We start from the raw sequence: 25,357 nt of genomic DNA on the forward strand, positions 1-25,357 counted from the left end.
CATGTGCTAGGGAATGAATGCTGCAAAGACCAGTGGTCTTTGGTTCCAGCCCGCGTTCCACCATATTCCAGCCGTCTGGCTTCTGGGAGATGATCACCCCATCAGTAAAAGGGAGTAAATTCTGGTACCCAACTCCCTTCTTCTGTCCAAGACGTTTTTACACTGGCTCCCATTCCTTGTCAACTTTTGGGATTTCCCTCTGAGAATTCCACCCCACCATTAATCTTATCTTCTAGTGAATCATTCCTAGGTTTTAATTTAATCCATTAGAAAACAAAGAAAAACACCATTGGCCCATTCTCTACCTGTTTCTATACTTTTGCTCTTTTTTTTTTAGCATAATTTCTCCAATGAGTTACCGGCACTTGCTGCCCCCGTGATCCCCTCCCATTCCTTCTTGAATCCACTCCAAACAGGCTCTTCCCTGCCACTCTCTGAGAGTGTTGTGGCACGTTCAAATCTAAGACCCATGGAGCCAACTGAGATTAATTATGAGCCTTTATTACCTGGCCGGCCAATGATTCTCCCCACTAGAGAATCAGCCCCGAGCTTCTAGAAGATAGATTACAAAACCTAAACCCACATCCTGGTGAGCCTTGATTACTCTAGCAAGCAGATTACAGAAGCAGATATTGGTGGGTACTTTTGTTGTCTGTACTCCGGGGGCAGTATTGTTTTATTGTTCTTGGGAGCCTTGGGTGCTATTTTCTCCTAGGCAGCTGGCCCCTGGAGATAAGCACTCTCTGCCCTGTCCTTGGGGCTGACTTACTGAGGAATTGATACCAATAACCATAACAACGTATTTTCCAAGGTAGTCATGGCTGGAATAAAGAGGGGAGATATGAACAAGGAAGATGTTATTGAAATGCACTTTTACACTGTTACAAGAGCTGTTCTGGATTATTCCGACAGTCTTCAAATGGGTCCCCTCTCCCATCTGTCTCTCATCCCACTCTCTCCCTATAATTAACAATATAAAATGCAAAATTCCTAAAAAAGCCTTCTAAGCCCAGAGCCAATAATAAAATAGTGATCATTATTTTTTGTCAAGCACTTAACTATGTGGAAGGGGCTGTTACATGAACTTTTGATACTTTAATTCATTTAATCCTTAAATCCCTGTAAGGGAGGTGTGTTATCATTATCCCATTTTACAAATGAGGAAACTGAAATACAGGTTAAGGCATTGGCCCAAGGTCCCACAGCTTATAAGTGAAAGAGGCAGAATGTGAACTCAGGCAGAGCTGTCTGAGCCCTCAGACTGGGAGCACCTCAGTAATGGGTACTGTGTTTCAATCATATGAATTCCCCGTGTCTATCACAGGGTGTAGTGTTTGGAACCCAACCAGACCCCCTTGTGTTTATGTTAGATTTTATTCTAAATGAGTTGGGAAGCCAGAGGAGATTTCGAACAGCGTGTCACACAAAACACAATTGCTTATAGGGGCCTTGTTTGTAATAGCCAAAAACTGGAAAAACCAAAATGTCCTTCCGTAGATGAATGATTAAACAAACTGTGGTCCATCCATACCATGGAACACTACTCAGCAATAAAATGTGTAGGGTTCAGAATGAGTCACCCCAAGTGCCTCTATTGTATGTGGATTGTTTTGAGCTAAAAGGCAGACAAGATCCTGCAGACTCAAGAAAAACTCTGCACCCACTTCTTTTAACTACCTAGAAGAATTTGAAGTAGGCGCCTTGCCCATAATACAAATTATCAGAAATAACTTGGGGGGGGGGGCATATCTATAGGGCAGGGCAAACTTCTAATTACTGAACATCTGCTTTTCTTATCATCCTGTGACCTTCCTCCCCTCTGAAGGTGCCTTACCTCATTCGTGGCTTAGAATGTCATATATACCTCATTTTCCCTTTCTGTCCTTAAACCTCCCATGTATGTGGAGTCTCTCTCTCATGTATGTGGGGTTCTCAACATATATATGTAATTAACTTGATCATTTTTTTCTTGCTAATCTGTCTCACATCTGTTTGATTATTAGACTCACCAAAAGAACCTTGAGGGTAGATGAAAATTTCCTCCTCCCAATAAAAGACAAACAATTGAAACACACAAAAATTTGCATGAATCACAAAATGATCATGCTCAGAGAATGGATTTATGCTTGCCAGGGGCAGGGGTGCAGCGGATGGGGGTAAAGGTGGTCAAAGGTACAAAATTTCTGTTGTAAAAATAAAGTCTGGAGATGTAATGTAAAGAATGCAGACCACAGTTCAGAATACTGTTTGTATATTTAAAAGTTGCTAAGATCCTGCTAAGATGCAGGATATCTCATAAAAGAACTTTTAAGTTACAAAAAATTTGTAACTATGTGAGGTAATGGCTCTTAAGTAAACTTATTGTGGTAATTATTTTGCAGTATACACATTTATCAAATCATTATGTTGTACACCTTAATCTTATACAGTGTTATATGTCAACTATATCTCAATAAAACTTGGAGTGGGGGAAATTCTTTAACCACAAGCTCAAAAAAAAAAAAAATTATGCTGAATGAAAGAAGCCAGTCTCAAAGGGTTATGTACTATATGACTTCATTGATATGGTATTCTCCAAGTATGAACATCACAGTGAGGGAAGACAGATCAATGTTTGCCAGAAGTATGGGATATGAATGGGTGTAATGGCCACATCCACAGCCCTTTAAAGAAAGGGGTTTGTACTCTTTTGATTTCTACATCCTTTCCTATAGCATGGGATGTAGATGCAAAGGCTGGAGCTGAAAAAGTTACTTTTGACCAGAAAGGGAAGCCATGATTTAATTAAAGTAGAGCCACTTCACCAGCCTTGAACTATCCACCTGCAGACAGTTACATGAAGAAAACACAATGTCTATCCAGTTTCAGCTACTGTGGTTTAGGGTCTCTTTGTTATAGCAGCTCATACTATACAATAACTTATATAAAAGTTAATGCCAGAAGTGTGGTTCTGCAATAATAAAAACTTAAACAATGAATTTAGCATTGACTTAACAATCAAGTAGTAGGTCATGAGGACACAGACGCGAGGTAGAAACTGGTGATCCATGTTCTGTCATGGCAAATGAATAGGTAAAAGTGCAATGTCTTCCATGACAGATCGGGTACCTATTGGGTACCATCTCCAGGAAGTGGTTGGGAGAAGCCAGACTATTTCTATGTTTGCTACTTCTTGCTACTGTTGAAAGAGCCAGAAAGAGAGAGGTGAGAAAGACAGAGACACAGAGACAGAGAGAGACAGAGAGAGATAGAGAGACAGAGAGAGACAGAGAGGGAGTATATTGGGCAATCGCTGAGGGAAGAGAGCATAATTATACTAAGGTAGCCTCTCACCATGCAGGCTACAATTTAAAGTGACTGAATCTGATGATTTGGGGCTCACAGGGGAGAAGTAATACAAAAGTGACCCTGAGGAGGCAATTATAGCAAACGATTAGCCCTTTCTCAGCAGCCTCAAGAGAATGCCAAGGTCCAAGCATAGAGGTCAGGAAGTTAATGAGGGCAGCATTTGGACTTAAGGGCTATGTCAGATGGACATGATGCTAAGTGAAATAAGTCAGTTACAAAAAGACAAATACTGCATTTTTCCACTTATATGATGTACTTAGAGTACTCAAAATTGTAAAGACAGACAAGTAGAATAATGGTTGCCAGTGACTGAAGGAGGGGGAATGGAAAGTTAGGATTTAACGGGGACAGAGTTTCAGTTTCACAAGATGAATCAGTTCTAGAGATGAATGATGGTGATGGCTGCACAACCATGTGTATGTATTTAATGGCACTGAACTGTACACATAAAATGGTTAAGATGGTCAATTTTATGTTATGTGTATTTTACCATAATAAAAAAAATTGGTTAAAAATAAAAGAACTATATCAGTGAAAAATTTTGGCTGTGGTTTCTTGCATATGGAGCTGCCTAGAGACAAAAAGATGGGACATCTATTGAATTTTGCCAAGAAATCCTGATCCTGGACTAGAAAACACTGTGACTGTTTGGCTTAGAACAATGCCCCTAGGCCCCAAAATCAGACCAGCAGGAATTGCACTGTGAAAGCTTCAGTAATAGCAAAGCGGGACAGAGGACGCTGAGGATCCTCCCAGAGGTCAGAGCCAAGGACCATGGAGGACAATAGACAAAGAACTTCCAGCCAGTGGAGGGGCCTTCATAACTCCTGCCTAATAACATTTTTTAATTGCTAAGATTCAGTGACTTCTGTGTGTTTCCCATGCTTCCATTGATTTTTTTTTTTTACTATAATTTTAACATTTATTTTGTATGTTCAGAAATTTTGTTTAAGCTCGTAGGTTCCAGACCATGAGAGGCCATTCCAGGGTTTAAAAGACAGATCTTATATTTCAAACTGGATGCAGCGAATGGATGAGTCACTAAGCTCTGTCCCGTGGAGTGGGACGCTGTCTGTATGAGAAGGAAAGATCCATAGATATCAAGTGAGGCTGAGTGTAGTGTTACCAGTGGATCTGGTTATGCTTGTCTGGGGAGGCACTTTCAGGTCTTTTAGTGCCAAGGTATCTATAAGACAAACACATTCTTCTCTTGCTAATATTGACTGCCTCTCATTGCATAACTTTTCTAAATTGAAAGTAAATTAAAAGTAAACTTTTAATTGTGGTAAAATACACACAACGTGAAATTTACCATCATAGCCATATTTAAGTGTACAGTTCAGTGGCATTAAGTACATTTACATTCTTGTAATCAGTACCATCCCTCACCACCATCCCTCTCCAGAACTTTCCCGTCTTGCAAAACCGAAACCTCATCTCCATTAACCCCTCCCTCTAGCTCCTGGTATCCACCATTCTACTTTCCGTCTCTATGAATTTGACTACTCTAGACACCTCGTAGAAACAGAATCGTATACTATTTGTCCTTTTGTGACTGTGTTAGTTCATTTAGCATAATGTCCTCTAGGTTCATCCATGTTGTATCAGGTGTTAGAATGCCTTTCCTTTTCAAAGCTGAATAATAGTCCATTGTATGTATATATCACGTATTGCTTATCCAATCATTTTCGATGGACACTTGAATTCTTCCACCTTTTGGCCATTGTAAATAAGACTGCTATGAACATGGATGTACAAACATCCCTTTGAGACCCTGCTCTCAATTCTTGTGCTTGTATACCCAGAAGTCGAATTGCTAGATCATATGGTATGTCTAATTTTTTATTTTTTGAGGAAACATCACCATGTTGTCCACAGAAGCTGCTCCATTTCACATTCCCACCAACAGTGCACAAGGGTTCCAATTTCTCCATATCCTTGCCAACTCTTGTTTGTTTGTTTGTTCGTTTGTTTGTTTGGGGGGGTATTGTACTAACCATCCCGATAGAAGTGATAGCATAACTTTTAATTCATCATTTTGCCATTATTTCTTTAATTTTGCCAAAACTTCTCCCAGAAGAGATAGATTGAAAGCCCTATGCTGGCACATACATGTCAAATTCTGTTTTTGCAAAGAGGGAGTTAAGGCAGTTCAGTCACACTAAAGGGACACTTTAATCTATGTTTCCCAATATGAAGTTAATATACCATTTCTAACTGGTTGGTCTCTAGAACATCCCCTTTAATCCCCTCAAAATTGTAGGAGAAGAAAATGAGCCACAAGATTCAGTAGTGGTCATGGGGGACAGAGGACAGTGAGGAGCCTCTCAGAGGACAAAGCTAGATATGGAAGGAAAATTAACCATCTTTATTCCCTATAACTTTTTAAATCTTGCCCCTCAGTCCTTGGCCTCTGGGCAGTAGCAAGAGGGGGAGTGGGAAGTAAAACATAATTTATAATATCTGTTTCAGCTAGAGGGTGGGCTTTGGGCTGCAAGTACCAGAAAATCCAAATACAAGTGAGTTCAAATGCTATGGACAATTTATTCTTTCACATGCCAAGAAATGTCATCGAGGACACGGAATTTTTTCGTCTATTCTACTCTGCCATTCTTGGATGTTGTGTCACAGAATAGCTGCAGAAACTCCAGACATCACCTTCTGGACATAGATTCAAATAGAGAAAAGGAGAAAAAAAAATGTCTCTTCTCACGGCTTTTTTAAATGCAAAGAAACTACAGAATCTGCCTCCGAAGATTTTCCTCCTACTCTTATTGGCCATAACTGAGTCATGCGCCCATTTCTATATCACTCTCTAGCAGGATAATGGAATTATTATGACTTATAATAATCAAAATTCTCAACTCTGAATCTAGTAAGAGCCAAGCTTCTAAGATTTCCCTGACACATAAACTAAAGCAGGGTTCTGTTAGCAAGAAGTAAGAGGGAAAATGGATGGTAGGCTCTTCTTAGAGTTCATACCAAAGAGAAAAGAAGCAAGCCCTTAATTTGCCCCTCCGTCCCCCTACCCACGCATACCCTTATTAGTATCTATTTGTTATCTACTAGTTAACTATTAGTTATCTATTGCTACATAACAACAGATTATTCCAAACTTAATGACTTAGAACCATACATTTATTATCTCAAAGTTCCTGTAGATCAGAAATCTGATTAGGGTTTAACTGGGACCTTGACTTCACAGTCTCTCGTGGACTGCAAGCAAGATGTAGGCCAGGACTGAGATCTTAGCTGAAGGCTCAAGTGGGAAGATTCTTTTCCTAGTTTTCTTATTTGGTTCTAGGCTGGATTCAGTTCCTCAAGAGCTATAGGCCTAAGTACCTCAGTTTCTCATTGTTGGCTGGACACTACTCAAAGCCAGCAAGGGAGAGAGACTGCTAGCAAGTCAGAAGTCAGAATCTTTGTAACCTGATCGTGGAAGTGACATCCCCTCAATCTTGTTGTATTTTGTTGATTAGAAGCAAGTTACTGAAAGGGAAGGAATTACATGAGGTCATGAGCACCAGGAAATAGGATTCCTGGGACCATCTTGAAGTCTCCCTACCCCCAACAACCCCTCTTTTAGACTTCAGGATTTCAGCGTGTGACCACTAGTTTCCCCAGCTTCTGCCTTCACCCTCTCTCTTTCTCACCTCCCAGAACTAGAAAAGCCTTCTTCTCCTACCCCTTCCTGAAGTGGGCATCATCACCTTCTTCTTTCTATTGGACAACAATAGCAGAATAATTTCAGAGGAACACAATTTAACGGGAAAGAGGAGAGGATTTTGACAAACACATCTTGTAACACAGGAGCCCCAGGACTGGTACTTGCACCTGGGTTTGAATATTCCAGAAAACCACCAGGATGACCACAGGGGTGAGAAATACCATTTATTACTTACGAGGCAGGGAAGCTTCAGCAGCGGCCCAGTCAGAGCTGCAGGAAAAAAGCTGCTCCTGACCAAGAGCAAGCAATTTTTTTATTCCCACAAGCAGAGGGAGGGGTTATCTCATGGGGGGAGCAGCCGCCAACTCAGAAGGATGGGAGCAAGAATGTTCTGCTTGGCTAGAGGAACACAGAACATTCATGGGAGTAGCAGGAAATGTCCCTGAGAGTAGGCACTGCTGAAAGCTCTTTGTTTACTGCCTTCCTTGGCTGCTGACCGGACAGCTATCAGTCTTTTGAGTGTGTAGAAGGGCTATGTTCTGAATTAATCCTACACATCTGTTTAGCATTTTCAAAATCTTATCCCTCTGAGAGATATACAATCATGTACACACTGAGATATGAAGAATGAGTAGTAGAATTGGTAAACAAAGAAGCAAGGAGAGGCATCTCAAAGGCAAGGTATAGTGGTCTACATAAGAAGTCAGAGTTGTCAGAAATTGTGACTTGGTTTCTCCAACATGATGAGAGAGAGACAGAGACAGAGACAGAGACAGAGAATGTTTTTCTTAAGCTTTACCTCTTTCCTTTTTAAGGGATTCCACTTGTAAGTGCACCAACCAGAATCAAACAGGAAATGGATGATGCACTCCTGATGGATAATACAGGAGCAGTTTTTTAAGGGGGCTGTTTATAAAAGCGCAGGCAGAATTAAGGGCTGGTGCAGCACCCCAGAGCTAGCAAAACTGGAGAGCTGTTAACACCCACACACCTGAAGGTGCAAAGGAGAGGGTGGTTACAGCTACCCAGAGAGAGTGGCTGTGTGGAAGGGACAGTGGCCTCTGGTTAAGAGAACAGCCACTCTTGGCTGCCCTCCCTCTCCTGCCTGTGCGTACCATTGGCCAAACCCAACTAGAAGCCAGAGGGCATAGAATCATCAGTGTGGTCCATACAGGTTGGTCTCCTGAGATATAGAGCCGAGTGGAGAAGGGTAGACCTGGTGGGGCAAGTGGAAGGTACAGCACGTTAACCATAGACCATAGTTACCTGGAAAATATCATGGTGAAAGCCGCACCAGCAGTGATTAGCTTGCTTTTTTTTTTTTTCCTAGTTCCTTGAGGTATAAAGTTAAGTTATTGATTTGGGATCTTTCTTCTTTTTTAGTGTAAGCACTTACAGCTATGAATTTCTCTCCAGTAACTGCTTTTGCTGCATCCCATAAGTTTTGGTACATTGTGTTTTCATTTTCATTTATCTCAAAGTAGTTTCCAGTCTAACTTGTAATTTCTTCTTTGAGAAGAAATTACATTGTTTAACATATTGTTTAATTGCCACATATTTGTGAAGTGTCCAGTTTTTCTTCTGTTACTGGTTTATCTGTCATTCCATTGTGGTCAAAGAAAATACTTTGGATGATTTCAATCCATCACCAGTGTTTAGTTAAATGAAAGCAAACTACTAAACCACAATGAAATACCATTTTGTATCTATTAGGATGGCTATAATTTTTTTTTAATGGAAAATAACAAGTGTTGGCAAGGATGTGGAAAAATTACAACCCTCATACACTGCTGGTGGGAATTTACACCACTATGGAAAACAATCTGGTGATTCCTCAAAAAGTTAAACAAAGAATTAACTTATCATCCAATGATTTTACCCCTAGGTATGTACCCAAAGGAACTGAAAACAGGGACTCAAACACGAATGTTCATAGCAGCCCTACTCACAGTAGTCAACAGGTGGAAGCAACCCAGGTGTCCATTAAGAGATGAATGGATAAACAAAATGTATATCCATACAATGGAATATTATTCAGTTCTCAAAAAGAATGAGGTTCTGATACATGGATGAATCCTCAAAATGTTATACTGAGTGAAATAACCCAGATACAAAAGGACATATATTAAATGGTTCCACTTATATGAAATATCTGGGCAAATTCATAGTAACAAAATGTAGATTAGAGGTTACAGGAGTCTGGGAAGAGGAGAAAATGGAGAGTCATTGCTTAATGAATGCAGAGTTTCACTTTGAGATAATGAAAAAGTTTTGGAACTGGATGGTGGTGATGGTTCCACAAAATTGTGAATGTAGTTAATGCCACTGACTGGCACACTAAAAAAATGTTAAGACAGCAAATTTTATTGTTTTTTTTTTTTTACCAGAATAAATTTTTGAAATTCCCTCTTCTCTCTTTTTCTCCCATCGTACACCAAAGAAATAAAGAATCTAAGGGGAAGAGAGCCAGAGGATAATAATGAAAACCACCATGGTTCAGTGTAGGATTCTGACAGGAAAAATAAACAAGGGCAGCCTTGGGTTGGCGACAGACAGCCTCCCCTCACCCCTCACCCCCCAAAAAAGTGGGAAAAGTTCTAAATGACAGAAAATAAAAAGATGCTGGCCCCAGTACCAATACCCGCTGACTGCTGACTAAAATACTACTCTCCACTGACTGTCAAGATTGAGCGGGGTAAGAGGCGTCCTCCGCTGGGACTATCCTGTACTGCAGACCACGTCGTATCCCGCCCCGCAAAGTTAAGGTAATCAAGACGAAAGGAAAAGGCAGCCTTTATGGAGTTCGCGGCAGGTATCAGGCATTGTTTGTTAACTGCCTTATTAAACAGGCTATTTTATTTAAAGTTCTGGGAGTGGCCCCTGTTTTCCAGCTGGGGAAACTGAATGTCAGGCGGGGGACACGAACATGGAAGAACCGGCACAGGAACTTAGGGCTAGTGTTTATTTAAAAACCCGCAGCTTCGCGCCATGGTCCTTCTGAGAGCCACCCTCACCTCCCTGTTGCGCAGGGTGTACACCACGGGATTTAGCAGGGGCGTCACCACCGTGTAGAAGACAGCCACTAAGCGGTCCTGGTCAGGGTTTCCTCTAGACTGGGGCCTCAGGTAGATGATGGAGGCGCAGCCAAAATGCACAATGACCACGGTGAGGTGGGCCGCGCAAGTGGAAAAGGCCTTGCGCCGGCCAGCTGCCGAAGGGATCTTCAGGATGGCAGCCACGATGAAGGCATAGGAGAGGAGGATGAGGAGAAAGGAGACCAGTACCACGAGGATGCTCAGAAAGAAAATGACCAGAGCTTTGTTGGCACTCTCAGAGCAGCTGAGCTTCAGGACCGGGGCGATGTCGCAGAAGAAGTGCTCCACACGGTCTCTGCCGCAGAAGGTCGAGGAGAATATCATGGTGGTCTCGATCACAGCCACCGAGAACCCGGAGCAGAACACTAGCGCCCCCAGGCAGAGGCAGACTGTAGGTCTCATGATAACCGAGTATCGCAGCGGGTAGCAGATAGCTACATAACGGTCGTAGCCCATCAGGGTCAGCAGGAAGCAGTGGCTGCAACCTAAGCCCAAGAAAAAGAACATCTGAGCCCGACAGCCAGCAATGGAGATGGCCTGGCTCTCCATGAGCAGATGAGCCAGCATATTGGGGATGGTGACCAGCGTGTAGCAGGTCTCCGAGAGGGACAGCGCAGCCAGGAAGCAGTACATGGGCGTGTGAAGGGTCCGATCTACATGGATGATGGTGATGATGGTGACGTTACCACTGAGGGTGACCAGGTACGTGAGGAAGAACAGCGTGAAGAGGGTGGTCCTCAGGCCCGGGAGGTTAGAGAAACCCACCAGCACAAACTCTGTCACCAGTCGGGTGTCATTTTCCCACTGCTTTTCAGGAGTCTGAGAAGAAAGAACAGAGTAAATGCAAAAGAACAAGTCGCAAGGTGTCTGCTCTGCAGCAAGGACCTGTGCCGTAAGAGAATCATCCTCGTTTCATAAAGAAGAAGAGACTCAGAAATGTTGTCACTTTTTTTCCTAATGCCACCCAGCTAGTGTCTCTGCAATAAGAAGAAAGAACCTAAGTGCCTGTCAACAGATGAGTGGACAAAGGAAACATGGTAATATATACAGTGGAATATTATCCAGCCATGAGAGAGAATGAAATCCTGCCATTTTTGACAACATGCATGAACCTCGAGGGCATTATGCTAAGTGAAATAAGTCAGACAGAGAAAGACAAATACAGTAAGACCTCATGTATATGTGGATTTTAAAAGAGCCAAACAGAGTAAAATGGTGGTTACCAGGGGCCGGAGGGTGGGGAAAGAAGAGAGATGTTCAAGGATACAAACTTGCAACCAGTAGAAAAATAAGTCCTAGGGATCTAATGCACAGTAGAGTGAATACAGACAACAATATCATATTGTAATCATCAAACTTGCTAAGAGATTACATCTCAATTATTCCCACCACAAAAAAATGATAATTCTGTGACCTGACAGAGGTGCTAATTATTGCTATGATGGCGATCATGTTATGACATATAAATGTATCAAATTAACATGTCGTACCCCTTACACTTACACAATGTTATATGTCAAATACATTTCAATTTTTAAAAAAGAAAAGAAAATCACAGGAACTTCTAAGGAATAATAACTATATTTGGGGTAAGGAGAGATGGTAAGAACTTCAGTGCTTCAGATTAAGTCCCACAAAAAAACAGATCCTGAGGCAAAGATTCAAGAGCAAATAGTTTATCTGGGACGTCATCCCCCAAAACCTGAGGGAGGGTGGGGGAAGGAGACAGACAACAAGGGAATCACCATTGCGAGAAACTAGAATTTAATCCCACCTGGGGAACCCTGAGGGACAGTGAGGAATCCAGTGTATTTATCCACCAACACTTGTTTATCAGTGCTTGAGAGTTTCTACCAGGAAACATTAAACTTGACACAGGTACAAGGAATTCAAGGTCTAGCTGATAAGAAAGGGGATGTGGACCAGGAATTTACAATGTGCCACAGTACAAATACCCAAGAAAGGCAAAGCTTGTAACATAATCATTATCTAAATTGATGTAAATTTTATAAAAATTTAAAAGTTTTGTATTTTAGGGTTGCATTGGTGTGAAGATGAATATAATCTACAATCCTAAAAGTTCGTTTATTTCTTCTGATCTTAAAAGAAATTTGAGCAACTTCACAGCACTGTGTTCATCAAACGGAAAGTTACTCTGAAATGATTGACCATTATTAATCCAAAGGATGAGACTGCAGCAAGAATCCTGGATTGGCAATCGTTTCATCATTTTATAATCGATTATTCTATCTCAAAAAAATATATTCCTGTATTGGAATGTTTTTTGAGAGTATTTTACTCATTTGGAACATGGGACTCTGTTTTAAAGAAAATGGTCCTAATGCAATCTCACCCTGCTTACCAAAAGTTAATTGATTTAGAAGTAAACATACCGTACTGTTAAAGGGTACAGATGAACCAATGTCACCATAAAAATAAATTTAAAAAAAAATAATAATAATAATAATAATAAGTTTTTTAAAAATGAAGAAGTAAACATAGCTAGCTCCCAAGATCCTCAAATAGCAACTCAAGAAGGTGGAGTTGGTGGGAAGTCCTGATTTATGCGCCATCTAGTGGCATTTGGGGTAACCTGCAAGCCAGTGACCCTTATTAAAAAGGGCAAAAAATAAATAAATAGCTATGCCCCTGAAAATACTTATTCAAGACAATAGGACCAGAGAAATTGAGAATGGGCATTTAAATGTTTAGGAAGTTTCCTAAAATTTTAATTCTTGAATAATAAGTTTTATATTTTAGTTCTGAAGATATACAGAGAAAAACAACAAAAAAGTGCTTTGTAGTCTAGAGATGTTATGGTTATAAAGATAAGTCAGGACCAAAAGAAAACTTAATAGAAGCAAACAGGAAATGAGGGAGGAATGCCTACTTTTTTCATGAAGAAAGAAAACCAGTAGCAGGAAGCTGGCAGCCCTGCTGATTAAGTACAGGGATGCATACTCCTGTACAGGGCCAGATGTAAACGTTTTAGTCTTCGCGATCTGTACCATCTCTGCTGCGACTGCTCATTTCTGCTGCTCTAGTGTGAAGGCAGCCGTAGACGATGGATAAACGAGCGGGCATGGCTGTGTTTCAATTAAACTTTATTTACAAAAACAGGGAACTGAATTTGGCCTTCAGACTGTCGTTTGCCAACCCCTGATCTAACACAAGTAAAACTAAAGGAATATTCAACTTAGGGAAACTCCAGTGAGGTCCTCTGAGGAATTCATACTATGAAAAAAGCGAATCCTGATTTGAAGTCTTCAGAAACCAAAGCAAAACAGAAGTCCAAAACCAAGAATCTCTGACTCCGCTTAAGAAATCTAGATCAAGAAACAGCACATAGGGCAAAGATGCACAGAACACGTGTCTGAGAGAGGCCCTTTTACTGAAAATTAAACAATATCAGAGAGAACATCAGAGCCCTTATAGAGAGCAAAAGCTAGAAACAACTACCTATAAGACTGTACAGAGAAAAAAGTATTTGGATCTATTTAAAAATAGAATTTCTGAATATCATGAAACATTGTTAAATTAAAACAAACTTACAAGCAAACACAAACTAGAAAAGGCTGTGATCCTAAAAAAAAAAAAAAAAATGTTTAGCTCTTACAAATGATTAAGAAGAAAATGAAAATTTTCAGTTATAAAATAAATCAGTCCTGGGGATATAACATACAGCATGGCAACTATAGTTAAAATAATGTATTGTATATTTTAAAGCTACTAAGAGAGTAGATCTTAAAAGTTCTCATTACGAGAAAAAAAAAATTGTAACCGTGTGTTGATGAATGTGAACTAGACATTGTGGTGCTTGTTTTGCAATACATACACATATCATTATGTTGCACATCTGAGACTAATATGACACATGTCACTTAGACCTTAATTTTTTAAAAAAAGAAGAAAATGAACACCAGGCCTATCCCCCAACACTCGTGGAGTTCAAATGAAGGCTTACATACTATACAATTGAATATTTAAAGTTAAAATTAACAGTTGAATGAAAGATGGTCTAACTCCCCACATTAAGAAATATACCTTAATAACGACCTGGAAATGACCTCCAGGAATAAGTAAGCCCTTCCTGGGCATCTTAAAGAAGGAAATTGTAAAGGAACCCCCTCGATAAGCTCCCAATATAGGGGTGTCTTCTACTGCAATTATCCAGCCTCTACTTGCATGCCTCCAGTGACAGGGAGATCACTGCTGGACAAAAATTTCCATTGAGCAGAAATTCTGTGCTCAAGATAGCCCTTCAGTGACCTGCAGGGACAACAAAGTTGAGCGCTGGTATCAATCAGACAGACCTGGATTCGAATGTTGGTGCCTTCACCTACTAGGGACAGTATGACTGTGGGCAGCTGGCTTTGCCCCTCTGAGCCTCGTCTGTGAAAATGGAGACTGATCCCGGGAGCGCGCAGGTAACAGTAAGATTCCCTGAACACTGCTGTGAACCCTTTGGTCTCAGATTTCTTGCAAGGAGAGACAGGATTGTTATCCTTGACTTTGCACCACTGGGGAAGCAGGACACAGACGGGATAATTGATCACATTCTTACTCTCAGGGTACCAGGATTCAAAGCCAGGGGTCTGTCTCTGGAGGCTGTGCTTTAAGGGCTGCAAGTTTGCAGGGTCCATTTTCATCTTACACATATTCATTGAGCATCTGTTTAGTGCTGGGTGCTGCTCTGGGCACTGAGGACACAGCAGGGAACTACACAGGCAGAGATCCAGCCTCGGAGGAGCAGAAAGTTCAGGGAAGTGAATCGGGCAATAAGCAACAAATGTGATAGCTAAATAAGTGAGACTGTCTATTGGAAGGTAAGTGCTATAGAAAAAGAAAAAGCAGAGTATTTGAAGGGTAACTCAGGGGTCTGCGGAGGGTTGCAGTTTTATATAGCATGGTCAGGAAAGGGTTGTTTAACATTCGGTTACTCTGAAATTTCTTGTTTTCCCTCCCTCATTTTCAGATCTCACTTCTAGGGCTGGAGATGGGCCAAGGTGGCCTCTCCGGCCAGGCAAAGCCCCCAAATTCGCACTTGAAAGAAATGAACAAATTAGTCAAGAGGATACTTAGCCCTGGAACTAGACTGTGCCTGGAAGAGAAACAGCAGCAGGCAGCAGCAGGGAGGAGGGGGGGGCCAGAGGGAGGAAGGTGAGGGCGGAGAGGGGATGAGGGCTGTTGCGTAGGGTCTTGTGGGTCACAGTGAGGACTTTGGTTTTTATGCCAAGTGCGGTGGGAGCCATGGAGGACTCCGAGCAGAGGAGGAATGTGACCTCACTCAGGTGCCCCCTGGCCACTGTTGGAGGACAGAGTAGAGACAACATGGGCGGATGTCAGGAAACTAAGCAGGAGGCTGGTCCAAGTGAATGAGGATTGGGGCTGGCCCGGGATGGGAGCTATGTAGGTGGGGAGAGGTGGCCAATTCTGGACAGACTGTACAGGTGGAGCCCACTGAATTTCCTGACAGGTTAAGAGGTGGGTATGGGAGAACGAGCGGGGTGTGGGAGCTGGCAGAGCTGCATCAGGAGGGGGGGGGGGTTCCGGTCCAGCCAGGGGTCAGAGGGGACTCTGTTCCTCTCAGGGAACGCCAACGAGCAGACGACACACACCCAGCATGGTGGACTCACAGGGCAGCCAGGCTCCTGTGCACCCTCACCATGGACGTGGCGTCTGCGTCGGGCCCCTGTGCCCACCCCAGAGAGAAGGAAGAAGAAAGAGGGACTCCCTGAATGGGGCCGAAATTTAACCTTGCAACAGCTGAGAAGCTGTGGCTTTGAGTTTGCCTCAAGGTACTCAAATTCCTCTTTCCATTTGACAGGTGAGAGTTTTCAGCCAAAAGGAAGTCAGGTTACAGGAGTAGAAAGTTCCTTATTTGCATACCTGGAACCCAGGAAAATTGCACCCATGGAGAGACTACCAGGCCCACTGCTTGCCTGGTGGGAGAGGTAGCAGGAGCCAGTGGGTACTGAGCTCAAGGTCTTGCCGATGCCGCCCCACTGTGAGAATAAGGGGAACACATGGGGCTAGAGTCTGAAGTCTTTCCTTTTCCTCTTTCTGCTCACCAGGAAGTTGCCCCAAAGCAGGAGCCCCTTCCCCACCACCCCCGAGTGATTCTACATGAGTACGTGTGCATTCGTGACCATGAAGCTCCGGGGTATGTGTGTGCATGTGTGTGCCTGCTGCTTACATGTGTGTGCATTCCTTTTGCACCCCATGTGCCCACCCGCACGTGAACTGGGAGTGGTCTGGGGTAGCTTCTCCAGCTAAACAAAGGCTCTGAATCCACACTCACCATGGCCCAGGAAGGTTCCTGCCCTCATCACTCTCTGCTCACCACCTGAGAGGGGAGGAGCTGAGGACCCAGGTCCTGTTATACAAGGGGTCCCTGGAGCTGCTGTCCCAAGGCCCCCCCCCCCAGCCACTAACAAGCTCCCCAGGGCTCAAACTGGCAATACCCTGCAGGTTTTTTCCCTCCTGGAAACTGGAGACCCCAAGGTCTGCTTTCCAGGCCCCCAGGCTCTCCTGGCAAAAAGTGGGGGAAGGACTAATGACGATTTCTTGTTGTGGATGGCGGTCACAGATGCACTCCTCACTCCATCAGTGCTCCCCGGTGTCCACGGTGTCCACCGGTGCCCACCACACACTGAGCAAAGCCGCTACCTCCAGCCCTGCCCTCAAGACCAGAGGGAAGTAGATGTCTTGATATTGTTACACAAACGTTGCCAGGCTTAACGTCTCATAGTACCCTTAGCCTGACTCCTCTCCCTGTTCTCCCTCCCCGGAACTGGTTAGTCGCCAGCTCTTTCCCATTCCCACTCTTCCTCCTCGACTTCCCCGTTCCCTTAGCCCCACCCTAACTCAAGCGGCACCATTCTCGCCAGTTACAAAAGCCTGCGTGTTGCCTCCCTTCCAGCTCATCCTGTGCGCCTGCCGCCAGCGCAGCTCTGGCTGCATTCCCTCTCTACTCAGGGACTTTCCATGGCTCCCATTGCCCTCAGAGTAAAGTTTAAAATTCCCCGTCTTCATGTTCAAGAGCTTTGTGATCAGGCCTTGGCTACTGCTCTAGTTCCAAATTCATTCATTGCTCCGTGCAAACCGACACATATCCATTCATTAAATTACCAGTAAGTAAGAGAGTGAGGTGTAGACCCACCATTCCAAATTGCTGACCCTTCCTCTGAGATTTCCATGCTGTTTCACACCATTTTGCCCCTCCTCATGCTATTTTTTCCCCTCCTCCTACCTCCCTGGTAATCTCCCATGCCTCCTGAAAGACACATCTCTAGTATTAAGACGATACACATGAGAGAGGAAGAAGGCATCTGAAAAAATACAAAGGAAAGAGCCTGCAGAAATGACCATCTCAGCTGGTTAAAACTGCTCTCTCCTCCCACGCTGCCCTGTGCTCTTCAGCTAACGTGTTTTCCCATAGCTACCTCCCCCACCTCAAGGGGTCCCCAGCGCACATCTGTTGATTCATAGCTCGATATCCAACTAATCTTCTTATCTCTGTAGCTGTGTAGGAATAACAAGTCTGTTTAAAACTGCTTGTTATGTTGCAATTAAAGCTCAGCCTTTGGATAGGAATCTGCTGAGCAGGTTCCATCTCTCTGTTCAAGAATCCTATAATCGTGCTGATAACACCAAGGTCTCAGACTCTACAAAACAAACGACCTGTAAGACCAGTTGTCTGGAAACTCCCCCCATCCGAAGCTCCTCCTCCTCATCCTGAGTCATGAAGCACACATGAAACCTCAAACAAAGGAATCACACACCCCTTGCATGAACACTGCTAGGGTATATAAGCTGTGAAAAATCTAACCAAGGGGAGATCATGCTTTGGATCTGTTGAAAGCCCCCATGCTCTCCGCAGGCATTAAATTCTCCTTTCTCTGACAAAGTTGCTGAGCATCCAATTTCCTCCATCAGATGTCACTTCCTGCAACACACACACACACACCTTGTTTATTCATTTACCTATTGACTGATGACAGGCTGTTTCCATATTTTGGCTAATGTGAGTAGCCCTGCAGCAAACATGGGAGTCATAGCTGAGAAATTCAACCTCATGAGCTTAATTTCATGGCTGGACATTATGGAGAGCAGGATTGTAAACTGACAAGGTCCTTGCAATCTGCGAGGTCAACCTGTGGTGGCTGAAAAATTGACTCTTACTGGAAATTACTGTTTGACTATCACTATGGGAACGTAGGCCTTTGATTATAAGAACATAACACTCTAAACAAGCTTTCTGCTTCTGTGACCCCGCTTATGCACCTGACCTGTGAGTTGACAGGTAATGAATAGAAGGATAGACCTTTGTGTTTAGGATTTTGAGCTTAAAAACCCTGTACTTTTGCATTTTGCTGCTGCTTAATTTGGGGTCCGCGTACCCCTGGCAGACCCAGCTGGCTGAATAAAGAGCGTTTCCTATAACTCACTCACTCAGTTCTGGTGGTCCGCGTGTTTTTTGGGGGCTAGTGGCCACAACAAACCAAGGGTTACCTTGCCTCTGCAAACTCCTTCTGAGAACAAGATAGTACAAATGTAGACAGATAAGTAAGCTGAAGCTTGTGAGAAAATGTGGCCTTGGAGAAGTAGAAGAAACAGTGTTTCTATGCTTTAGAGGAACTGCTTATGCCAGTAACAATTGTATGTTCTTGTATAAAAGCAGCTTACAAAAATAAAACTACGCCATTGCTCCACCATTAGTGGGCAGTGGACCTCCTGATCCCAGCTTCCTGTCTTCTTTCTTTTCTCAATCTCCTACCATTCTCACTCAGGTTTATTTTCCAGGGCCGCGCTGGAGATGGCAGGACATGAGTACAGTCTCAGGTATTTGCATACTCACTATATCAATAACCCCCGTCATAGCTTGGGTTCTCCTAGAAGCGGCCCTGGGACAAGGGTTTGAACAGAAGTAAGTTTATTTGGGAGGTGACCCTAGAAAACACAGGCAGAGGAGTGGAGAAATGAGAAAATACAGAAAAAGCAGCTAATAGAGCACAGGTTATCAGGTAAGTGAGCCCCTGTGGCAGCTGGTGTTCATTCCTACTGGAAACTTCTGGGAAGCAGCATGGGACATTTATTCGTTGTTTCCACAAAATTTCTGCTCTGCAAATCTGATTACCTCTCAGTTTACCCCACCTCCACTTTCAGAGCACAGACTGATTGCTTTAAGAAATAAGTACATCCTGTACCCTATGACCATAGTGATCAGTGAGAGCAGCAGTGTTAAATAGCAATTTTATCCCCAGGGTACAATTGGCAATGTCTGGAGACATTTTTGGTTGTGACAATGGAGAAGAGACATCTAGTGGATTTGTTGTGGCACGTTCAAATCTACGACCCACAGAGCCAATCGAGATTAATTATGAGCCTTTATTAGCCGGCCAGCGACAGATTCTCTCCTCCACTCAGGATCAGAGAATCAGCCCCAAGCCTCCGGTGGAGGCAGCTTATAAAGCCCAAAACTATGTCCCGGTTGGCCTTGATCAAGCAAGCAAGGAGATTACAAAAAGCAGAATATGGCTGTTAGCTTTTAGCACAAAGATATATTGTTTCCGGGGGCTCCTAAATCTTGTAGCAAACGGGGCCTGGTAGACAGTTTTGTTATCTGAATCCTGGCGGTGATGTTGTTTTATCTCTTGGGAGCTGGTGCCTGAAGCTGTCACTCCCTGCCTTGTCCTTGGGACTAGCTTACTGGAGAATTTTTCACTTTTACAGGTTGGGGCCAAGGATGTTGTTAAACATCCTACGACGCACAGGAGAGTCTCCAACAGCAAAGGACATCAATAGTGCCAATGTTGAGAAATCCTCGGTTAGAGGACAGACACGTGACACAATCAGAGTCAATACAAAATGAGCCCCAAGACTAGAAGCTTCCCAATTCCCTGGGAAGGTCAATATTGTCTATGATGTTTGCACCTATTTTGCTGACACAGGAGAGCTGGAACTCTGCAGCTGGGAAGAGAAGAAGGGTTGGGTACCACATAGAGCCTGATATCCAAAGAAAAATCTATAGAGGTGAAGAGAGAAATTCAGCCTTTGAAGACCTCATTTGAGCCACTAAATCGAATTTCCCCTGAAGCCGGTCTCTTTTAGTTATATGAGCTAATAATTTTTTGTTGTTAAGCCACCTGGGTAGATTTTTGTATTGTGTGCAAACAAGAGCACTCCAAGTGACAGAATAATCAAAGAACATTATCCATCCTCTTTTCCTGGAGGACCCCAGTGTGAACACAACCTTGTCTTGGAGCACAATTGATTGCAAGACATAGAAACCCACCCAAGCTGGTATATGTAAAGGAGTATTTATTACATGACTGCATTATTGTCTCCAGACCCCACAGAAGCATGAAATAGAAGTTTCATGCAGAACCAGCATCAAGCACTTAGAAGGCAATTAATAAATACCTGTGATGTCAATAGAATGATGTTCAATTATCTAAAACTGATACTTCTGGAACTGATACTCCTTCCAACTCTAGAACCGTTTGAGCACTCATCTCTAATTCTCCCTGCATTAGCTTCATTCTTCTGCTGTATTTGCATAAGTACCCACCACCCAAAACTGTCCGTCCATATTTCTTAATCTGTTAGTGGCCTTAAAAGCTCCAACTGCCAGCTTTCTGAGCATCTCCATTAAACAATGTTCTTGAGCAAGAAAATCTGATTGGCTCATCCTAAAAGTCAGGTGACCACCCCAGATTCAATCAGTAGTATCATCTGCCAAAAGAGAAAGAACCATGAGTCGGCGGGCAAGCCAAATGGATTTAACCCAAGATGGGAGCTCACTAGCCTTGGAGAGCCAGAAGCCCCACTCCTACAACTCCCCACCTTACTCAGACACAGACAAATGACACCAAGTGTTAACTACTCCTTTATTAGGTGGTGATGGAGTGGGGGCTGTACAATGCAAGGCCTAGGAATTTAACTACACAAGGATTGTGACCAGAAGCGATATTACAAAAATAGCCTAAAAATACTTCTATTCTGCCATAGGGCTGGGCCAGGGGAATACCAGGAGGATGGATGCCACTCAGGCAGCTCCTTCTCATCCTGCAGTCCCATACGTACAGGGAGACAAAGTGAAATGCACATATCTCCCATGGTCCTCATGTTCCCACCAGCCACCCCTCCCCCCACCCAGTTCCCAAAGAGGTGGCCCAAGCTCTAGGGTGGGGAGGGTCTGGGGTGGGCTCTCTGGGGCAGAAATGTCCTTCCCCTAGCAAAGCCATAGAACAAGTTTCATCTGGAATGCAGTGAAGTGAGGGAGGTGGGGTGGGGAGGAGGCTCCCATGTCTCACCAACCCCTGGCCCCAGAGGGTGCGCCCAAGGGTGCCTACTTGGTACACACCAGGGTCATGTACTCGGTACACAGGATCCCGGTCATGCCTGTGTACTCGGTACACAGAATCCAGCTTGGCCGAATGGGCCCACAGACTCAGCCCCACGGGGGCACTGGGGGGTTTGCAGGGGCCAGGGAGCATCTCCATATATATATTTTGTAAAAAATAATAATAATAATAAGTTTGTTTAAATGAATTTGTTTCTATACAAAATGTAAAAAATAATAATAATAATACACTCGTGTTGGAGTGTGAGGAGTGAGAGAGGCCAGAGGAGGTAAGAAAGGAAGGAGGGAAGAAAAAACTGGGGAGCAGAAAGAAGGGAGGGCAGGAGGAGGTCCCTGGCTCATCACAAGACCCAGGGGGGTGGGGTCAGCCCTCACCCCTTATAAATAAAGGAAGACTAAAGCCCTATACTGGTGACCTATCTCAGTCACAATGTAAGGTGGGGACAATACAGAAGAGTTGGTAGAGAGAGAATTAAAAGAATTAAAGGAAAGAGGATGAAGAGAGAGTGCGTATATAAGGATGGGCTATCTCTTCAGACCCCCCCAAATCCAAGAACTGATGAGCATCTCAGGCCAACACCTGCCTCTTGGGGGTGGCTTCAGGCTGCGGTCCCAGCTGGGTCTGGGCCTGAACCAAGGGGCCAGGGACAGACAGGGGGAGTGGCTGAGCAGGCAGTGTCCCAGCAGCTGTAGCTGTGGCCCCAGTGGCAGTGGCTGGGCTGGGTGTAGAGTCGGACCAGTCAGACAGTGAGGGAGGTGAGGGGCTGGCCCAGTGCTCAGGGGACTCAGGGGATGGGGTCAGGTAGGGATGCTCGCTGGGGACCCGCAGGAAGCGGGCCTTAGCGGGGCTGCCATGGGCCCCAGCTGCCGGGTACTCCTCGCCATGTCCTGGGACTGCCAGGTATGGCGGGGGCCGCTCCTGGGGGGACACAGGGGTCCCAGGGTTCAGCAGCTGGGGTCCCGGTGCCAGCGGCAGCAGGAATGAAGGGCCTGGCGGGGCAGGTGGGGGCAGCCGGGCCCAGTCAAGGGGAACGGCCACAGGGTTCAGCAAGCCTAGGCTAAGGACGCAGCCCCCGGTGGGCTGGCGCCCTAGACCTGCCCGGCCTGCACCACCAAGTTGTGCCAGGGACACAGCCGTGGTGGTGGCACCCACATAGGGCCCTTCTAGGGAGAAGCCTCCAGGAGAGGCAGGGGGGCCACCGAAGGGCCTCGGGGAGTCCAGCGAGTCCACAGGTGACAGTGTGACCGAGCTTTCAGCCAGGGGGCCTGGGCAGGCCAGTGTCAGCTTCTTGCCCCGGCCCCGGGTGCCCTGTGGCCCCAGCCCGGTCTTCCCTGGTAGCCTCCGGCTCTTCTTGCCCCCTGACTGTGCCGCCTTGAGGCCTGGGAGAAAGGCCCCAGGTGGGCAGAGCAGGGGCCCCAGACCGTGGGGGCCAGGGGGACTACGGGGCCCACTGGGCTGGTCCAGCAGGCCCACAATGTCCTGGTGCAGCCTCTCCTGAGCCACATCACGTGGCAGCCTGTCCAGGTGGTCAGTGATCTCACGGTTGGCAAAATGGTCCAGCAGCAGCTTGGCAGCCTCGTAGCTGCCCTCCCGGGCAGCCAGGAACAGGGGAGTCTCCTCCTGGGGGGATCCAAACCCACAAGATGTCAGGGTCACATTGGTCAGAATGGACTCCCAGTCAACATCACCAAGGCCTCCAGCCTCTAGTGGAACCTGAGAGCTAATGTGCATACTCTCCAGCCCAAAAGATCTGGGTTAGAATCCCAGCTCTGACCGGGCCACCTGGGCAAATTCTTTCCTTTAAGCCACATTCAATTGCACCTACTGAGCTCCAAGCCCCAGAGCCAGGACTAGGGTGAAGAGAGTGAGGCACTCCCCTTAAGCACAAAATTTAATTGGGGGGGGAGGGGGGGTCATAACCTCAATCATAAATAAATATTTTAATGCAATGCTTTTTCATGTAAATTGATACCGAAAAGTTCATAACAAATAAAATATGGAAATTTCATGTAAAGACTGAATTCTCCCCTGAACCCTTCTGAGCCTCATTCTTCTCATCTGTGAAATGAGGAGAGTACCACCACCTTGCAAGGCTTTCCAAAGAGATCATAACAGTTACCTTTTAATGAGGATCTGCTAAGCACATTACTTCACTGAATCCTCAGAAGAGGCAATGAGATGGGTACTATTCCTTCCCCACTTCACAGATGAGAACACTGATCTTCTGTTGGAGCCTCTTGGGCCCAAATTCCACCCCCGACAGCTGGCTGCAGGCAGAGTAAATGCGCCCCCTAGCCTACCCCACCCTGCTCTCTGCTACCCGTGGAGGGCTACGCCAGGGCTGACCACCCCCCCCAGGTGTGCCAAGGGCTAGGGCTCACCTTGCTATCCTGCATGTCCTTGTTGGCTCCATTTTTGAGCAGGGCCAAGGTAGCCTCCACGTTGTTGACAGCAGCAGCCCAGTGTAAGGCTGATTTCCCTGGGGGAGAGGAGAGAGGTCAGGGTCAGAACCAAGCTCACATCCTGGCCCCCCAAGGCAGGGAAGCAGGAAGTGCCCAGAACATGGCCTGGGCGGGGGCAGGGAAAGCAGACCTGCCATGAATATCTGAGCACCTGTGTTTGCATCTGTGTGTGTGTGCGCGCGCGCGTGCGTGTATGCGCGTGCATGCGCATGTGCAGTCCTATGGAATGACTCTGTCCAGGGAAGACATGATGCAGGTGTGTGCACATCTGAACATGAGACTCTCTATACACAGAGGAAACCGTGAAGCCCTCAGCTGCTAGTACCCAGGATGTGCTGTCCAATATAGTAGCTACCAGTAACAGGTGTCTCTTTAGATTTAAATTAATTAAAATTCAATAAAATAGGTGCCAAAACCATTCAATGGGGAAAGGATAGCTTTCTCAACAAACGGTGCTTAGATAACTGGATCTCCACATATAAAAGTTGAAGTTGGACCTCTACCTCACACCATATACAAAAAATAATTCAAAATGAATCAAAGACCTAAATATAAGAGCTAAAACATTTAAAAGAAAACACAAGAGTAAATCTTCACGACTCTGAATTAGGCAAAGGATTCTTAGATATGACACCAAAAACAAGCAACAATAACAACAAAAATCAGTAAATTGGACACCATCAAAATTAAAACTTTTGTGCTTCTAAGTACAACATTAAAAAAATGAAAAGAAAACTTACTAATTGGGAGAAATATTTATAAACCATATATCTAATAAGGGACGCACCTATAATATATAAAGAACACTTTTAACTCAATAATAAAAAAGACAAATAACCCAATTAAAAATGGGCAAAGAATCTGAATAGACATTTCTCCAAAGAAGACGTACAAATGGCTAATAAGTGCATGAAAAGATGCTCAACATCATTAGTCATCAGGGAAACAAAAATCAAAATCACAATGAGATACCACTTCGCTTCCGCTAGGAACAGCTATAAACAAAAAGACAGATAATAAAAAGTGTTGACAAAAATGTGGAGATACTGGAACCTTCATACACTACTGGCGGAAATAAAAAAATGGGGCAGCCACTGTGGGAAACAGTCTGGCAGATCCTCAAAAGGTTAAACATAGTCACCATGTGACCCAGCAACTCCACTCCTAGGTATCTACCCAAGAAAGATAAAAAGATATGTCTACACAAAAACTTGTACATGAATGTTCATAGCAGCATTATTCATAAAAAGTAGAAACCACCCAAAAATTAGAAAAAGAACCCAAACGTCCATCAATGGATGAAAAGATAAACAAAATGTGATGTGTTCATACAATAAAATATTATTCAGTCATTGAAAAAAAGAAGTAATACTGACATATGTTATAACATTCATGAACCTTGAAATGCTAATTGAA

At 44.4% G+C, this 25,357-nt stretch overlaps 2 protein-coding genes across 2 annotated transcripts in view; both read right to left on the reverse strand.

Annotated features, from left to right (window-relative positions):
- Window positions 1-9,969: 9,969 nt before the first annotated feature.
- Window positions 9,970-21,611, reverse strand: LOC107517208 (olfactory receptor 10T2-like). The gene is made up of 3 exons (XM_016157667.2): window positions 21,468-21,611; window positions 16,053-16,115; window positions 9,970-10,995 (listed from the first exon to the last, which is right to left on the reverse strand). The coding sequence occupies exons 1-3, from the start codon at window positions 21,609-21,611 to the stop codon at window positions 9,970-9,972; spliced, it is 1,233 nt and encodes a 410-aa protein (XP_016013153.2).
- NOTCH3 (notch receptor 3) overlaps window positions 20,986-25,357 on the reverse strand; it is a 29,804-nt gene continuing 25,432 nt past the window's right edge. Inside the window, exons 32-33 of the mRNA XM_016157683.2 lie at window positions 23,861-23,958; window positions 20,986-23,099 (exon numbers count right to left, since the gene is read on the reverse strand). Coding sequence (XP_016013169.2) covers window positions 22,047-23,099; window positions 23,861-23,958 — 1,151 coding nt within the window. The 3' untranslated portion in view covers window positions 20,986-22,046. The remainder of the gene's footprint in view (window positions 23,100-23,860; window positions 23,959-25,357) is intronic.

Source organism: Rousettus aegyptiacus, unplaced genomic scaffold (genome assembly GCF_014176215.1).
Source record: "Rousettus aegyptiacus isolate mRouAeg1 unplaced genomic scaffold, mRouAeg1.p scaffold_m13_p_16, whole genome shotgun sequence".
Taxonomy (NCBI): Eukaryota; Metazoa; Chordata; class Mammalia; order Chiroptera; family Pteropodidae; genus Rousettus; species Rousettus aegyptiacus.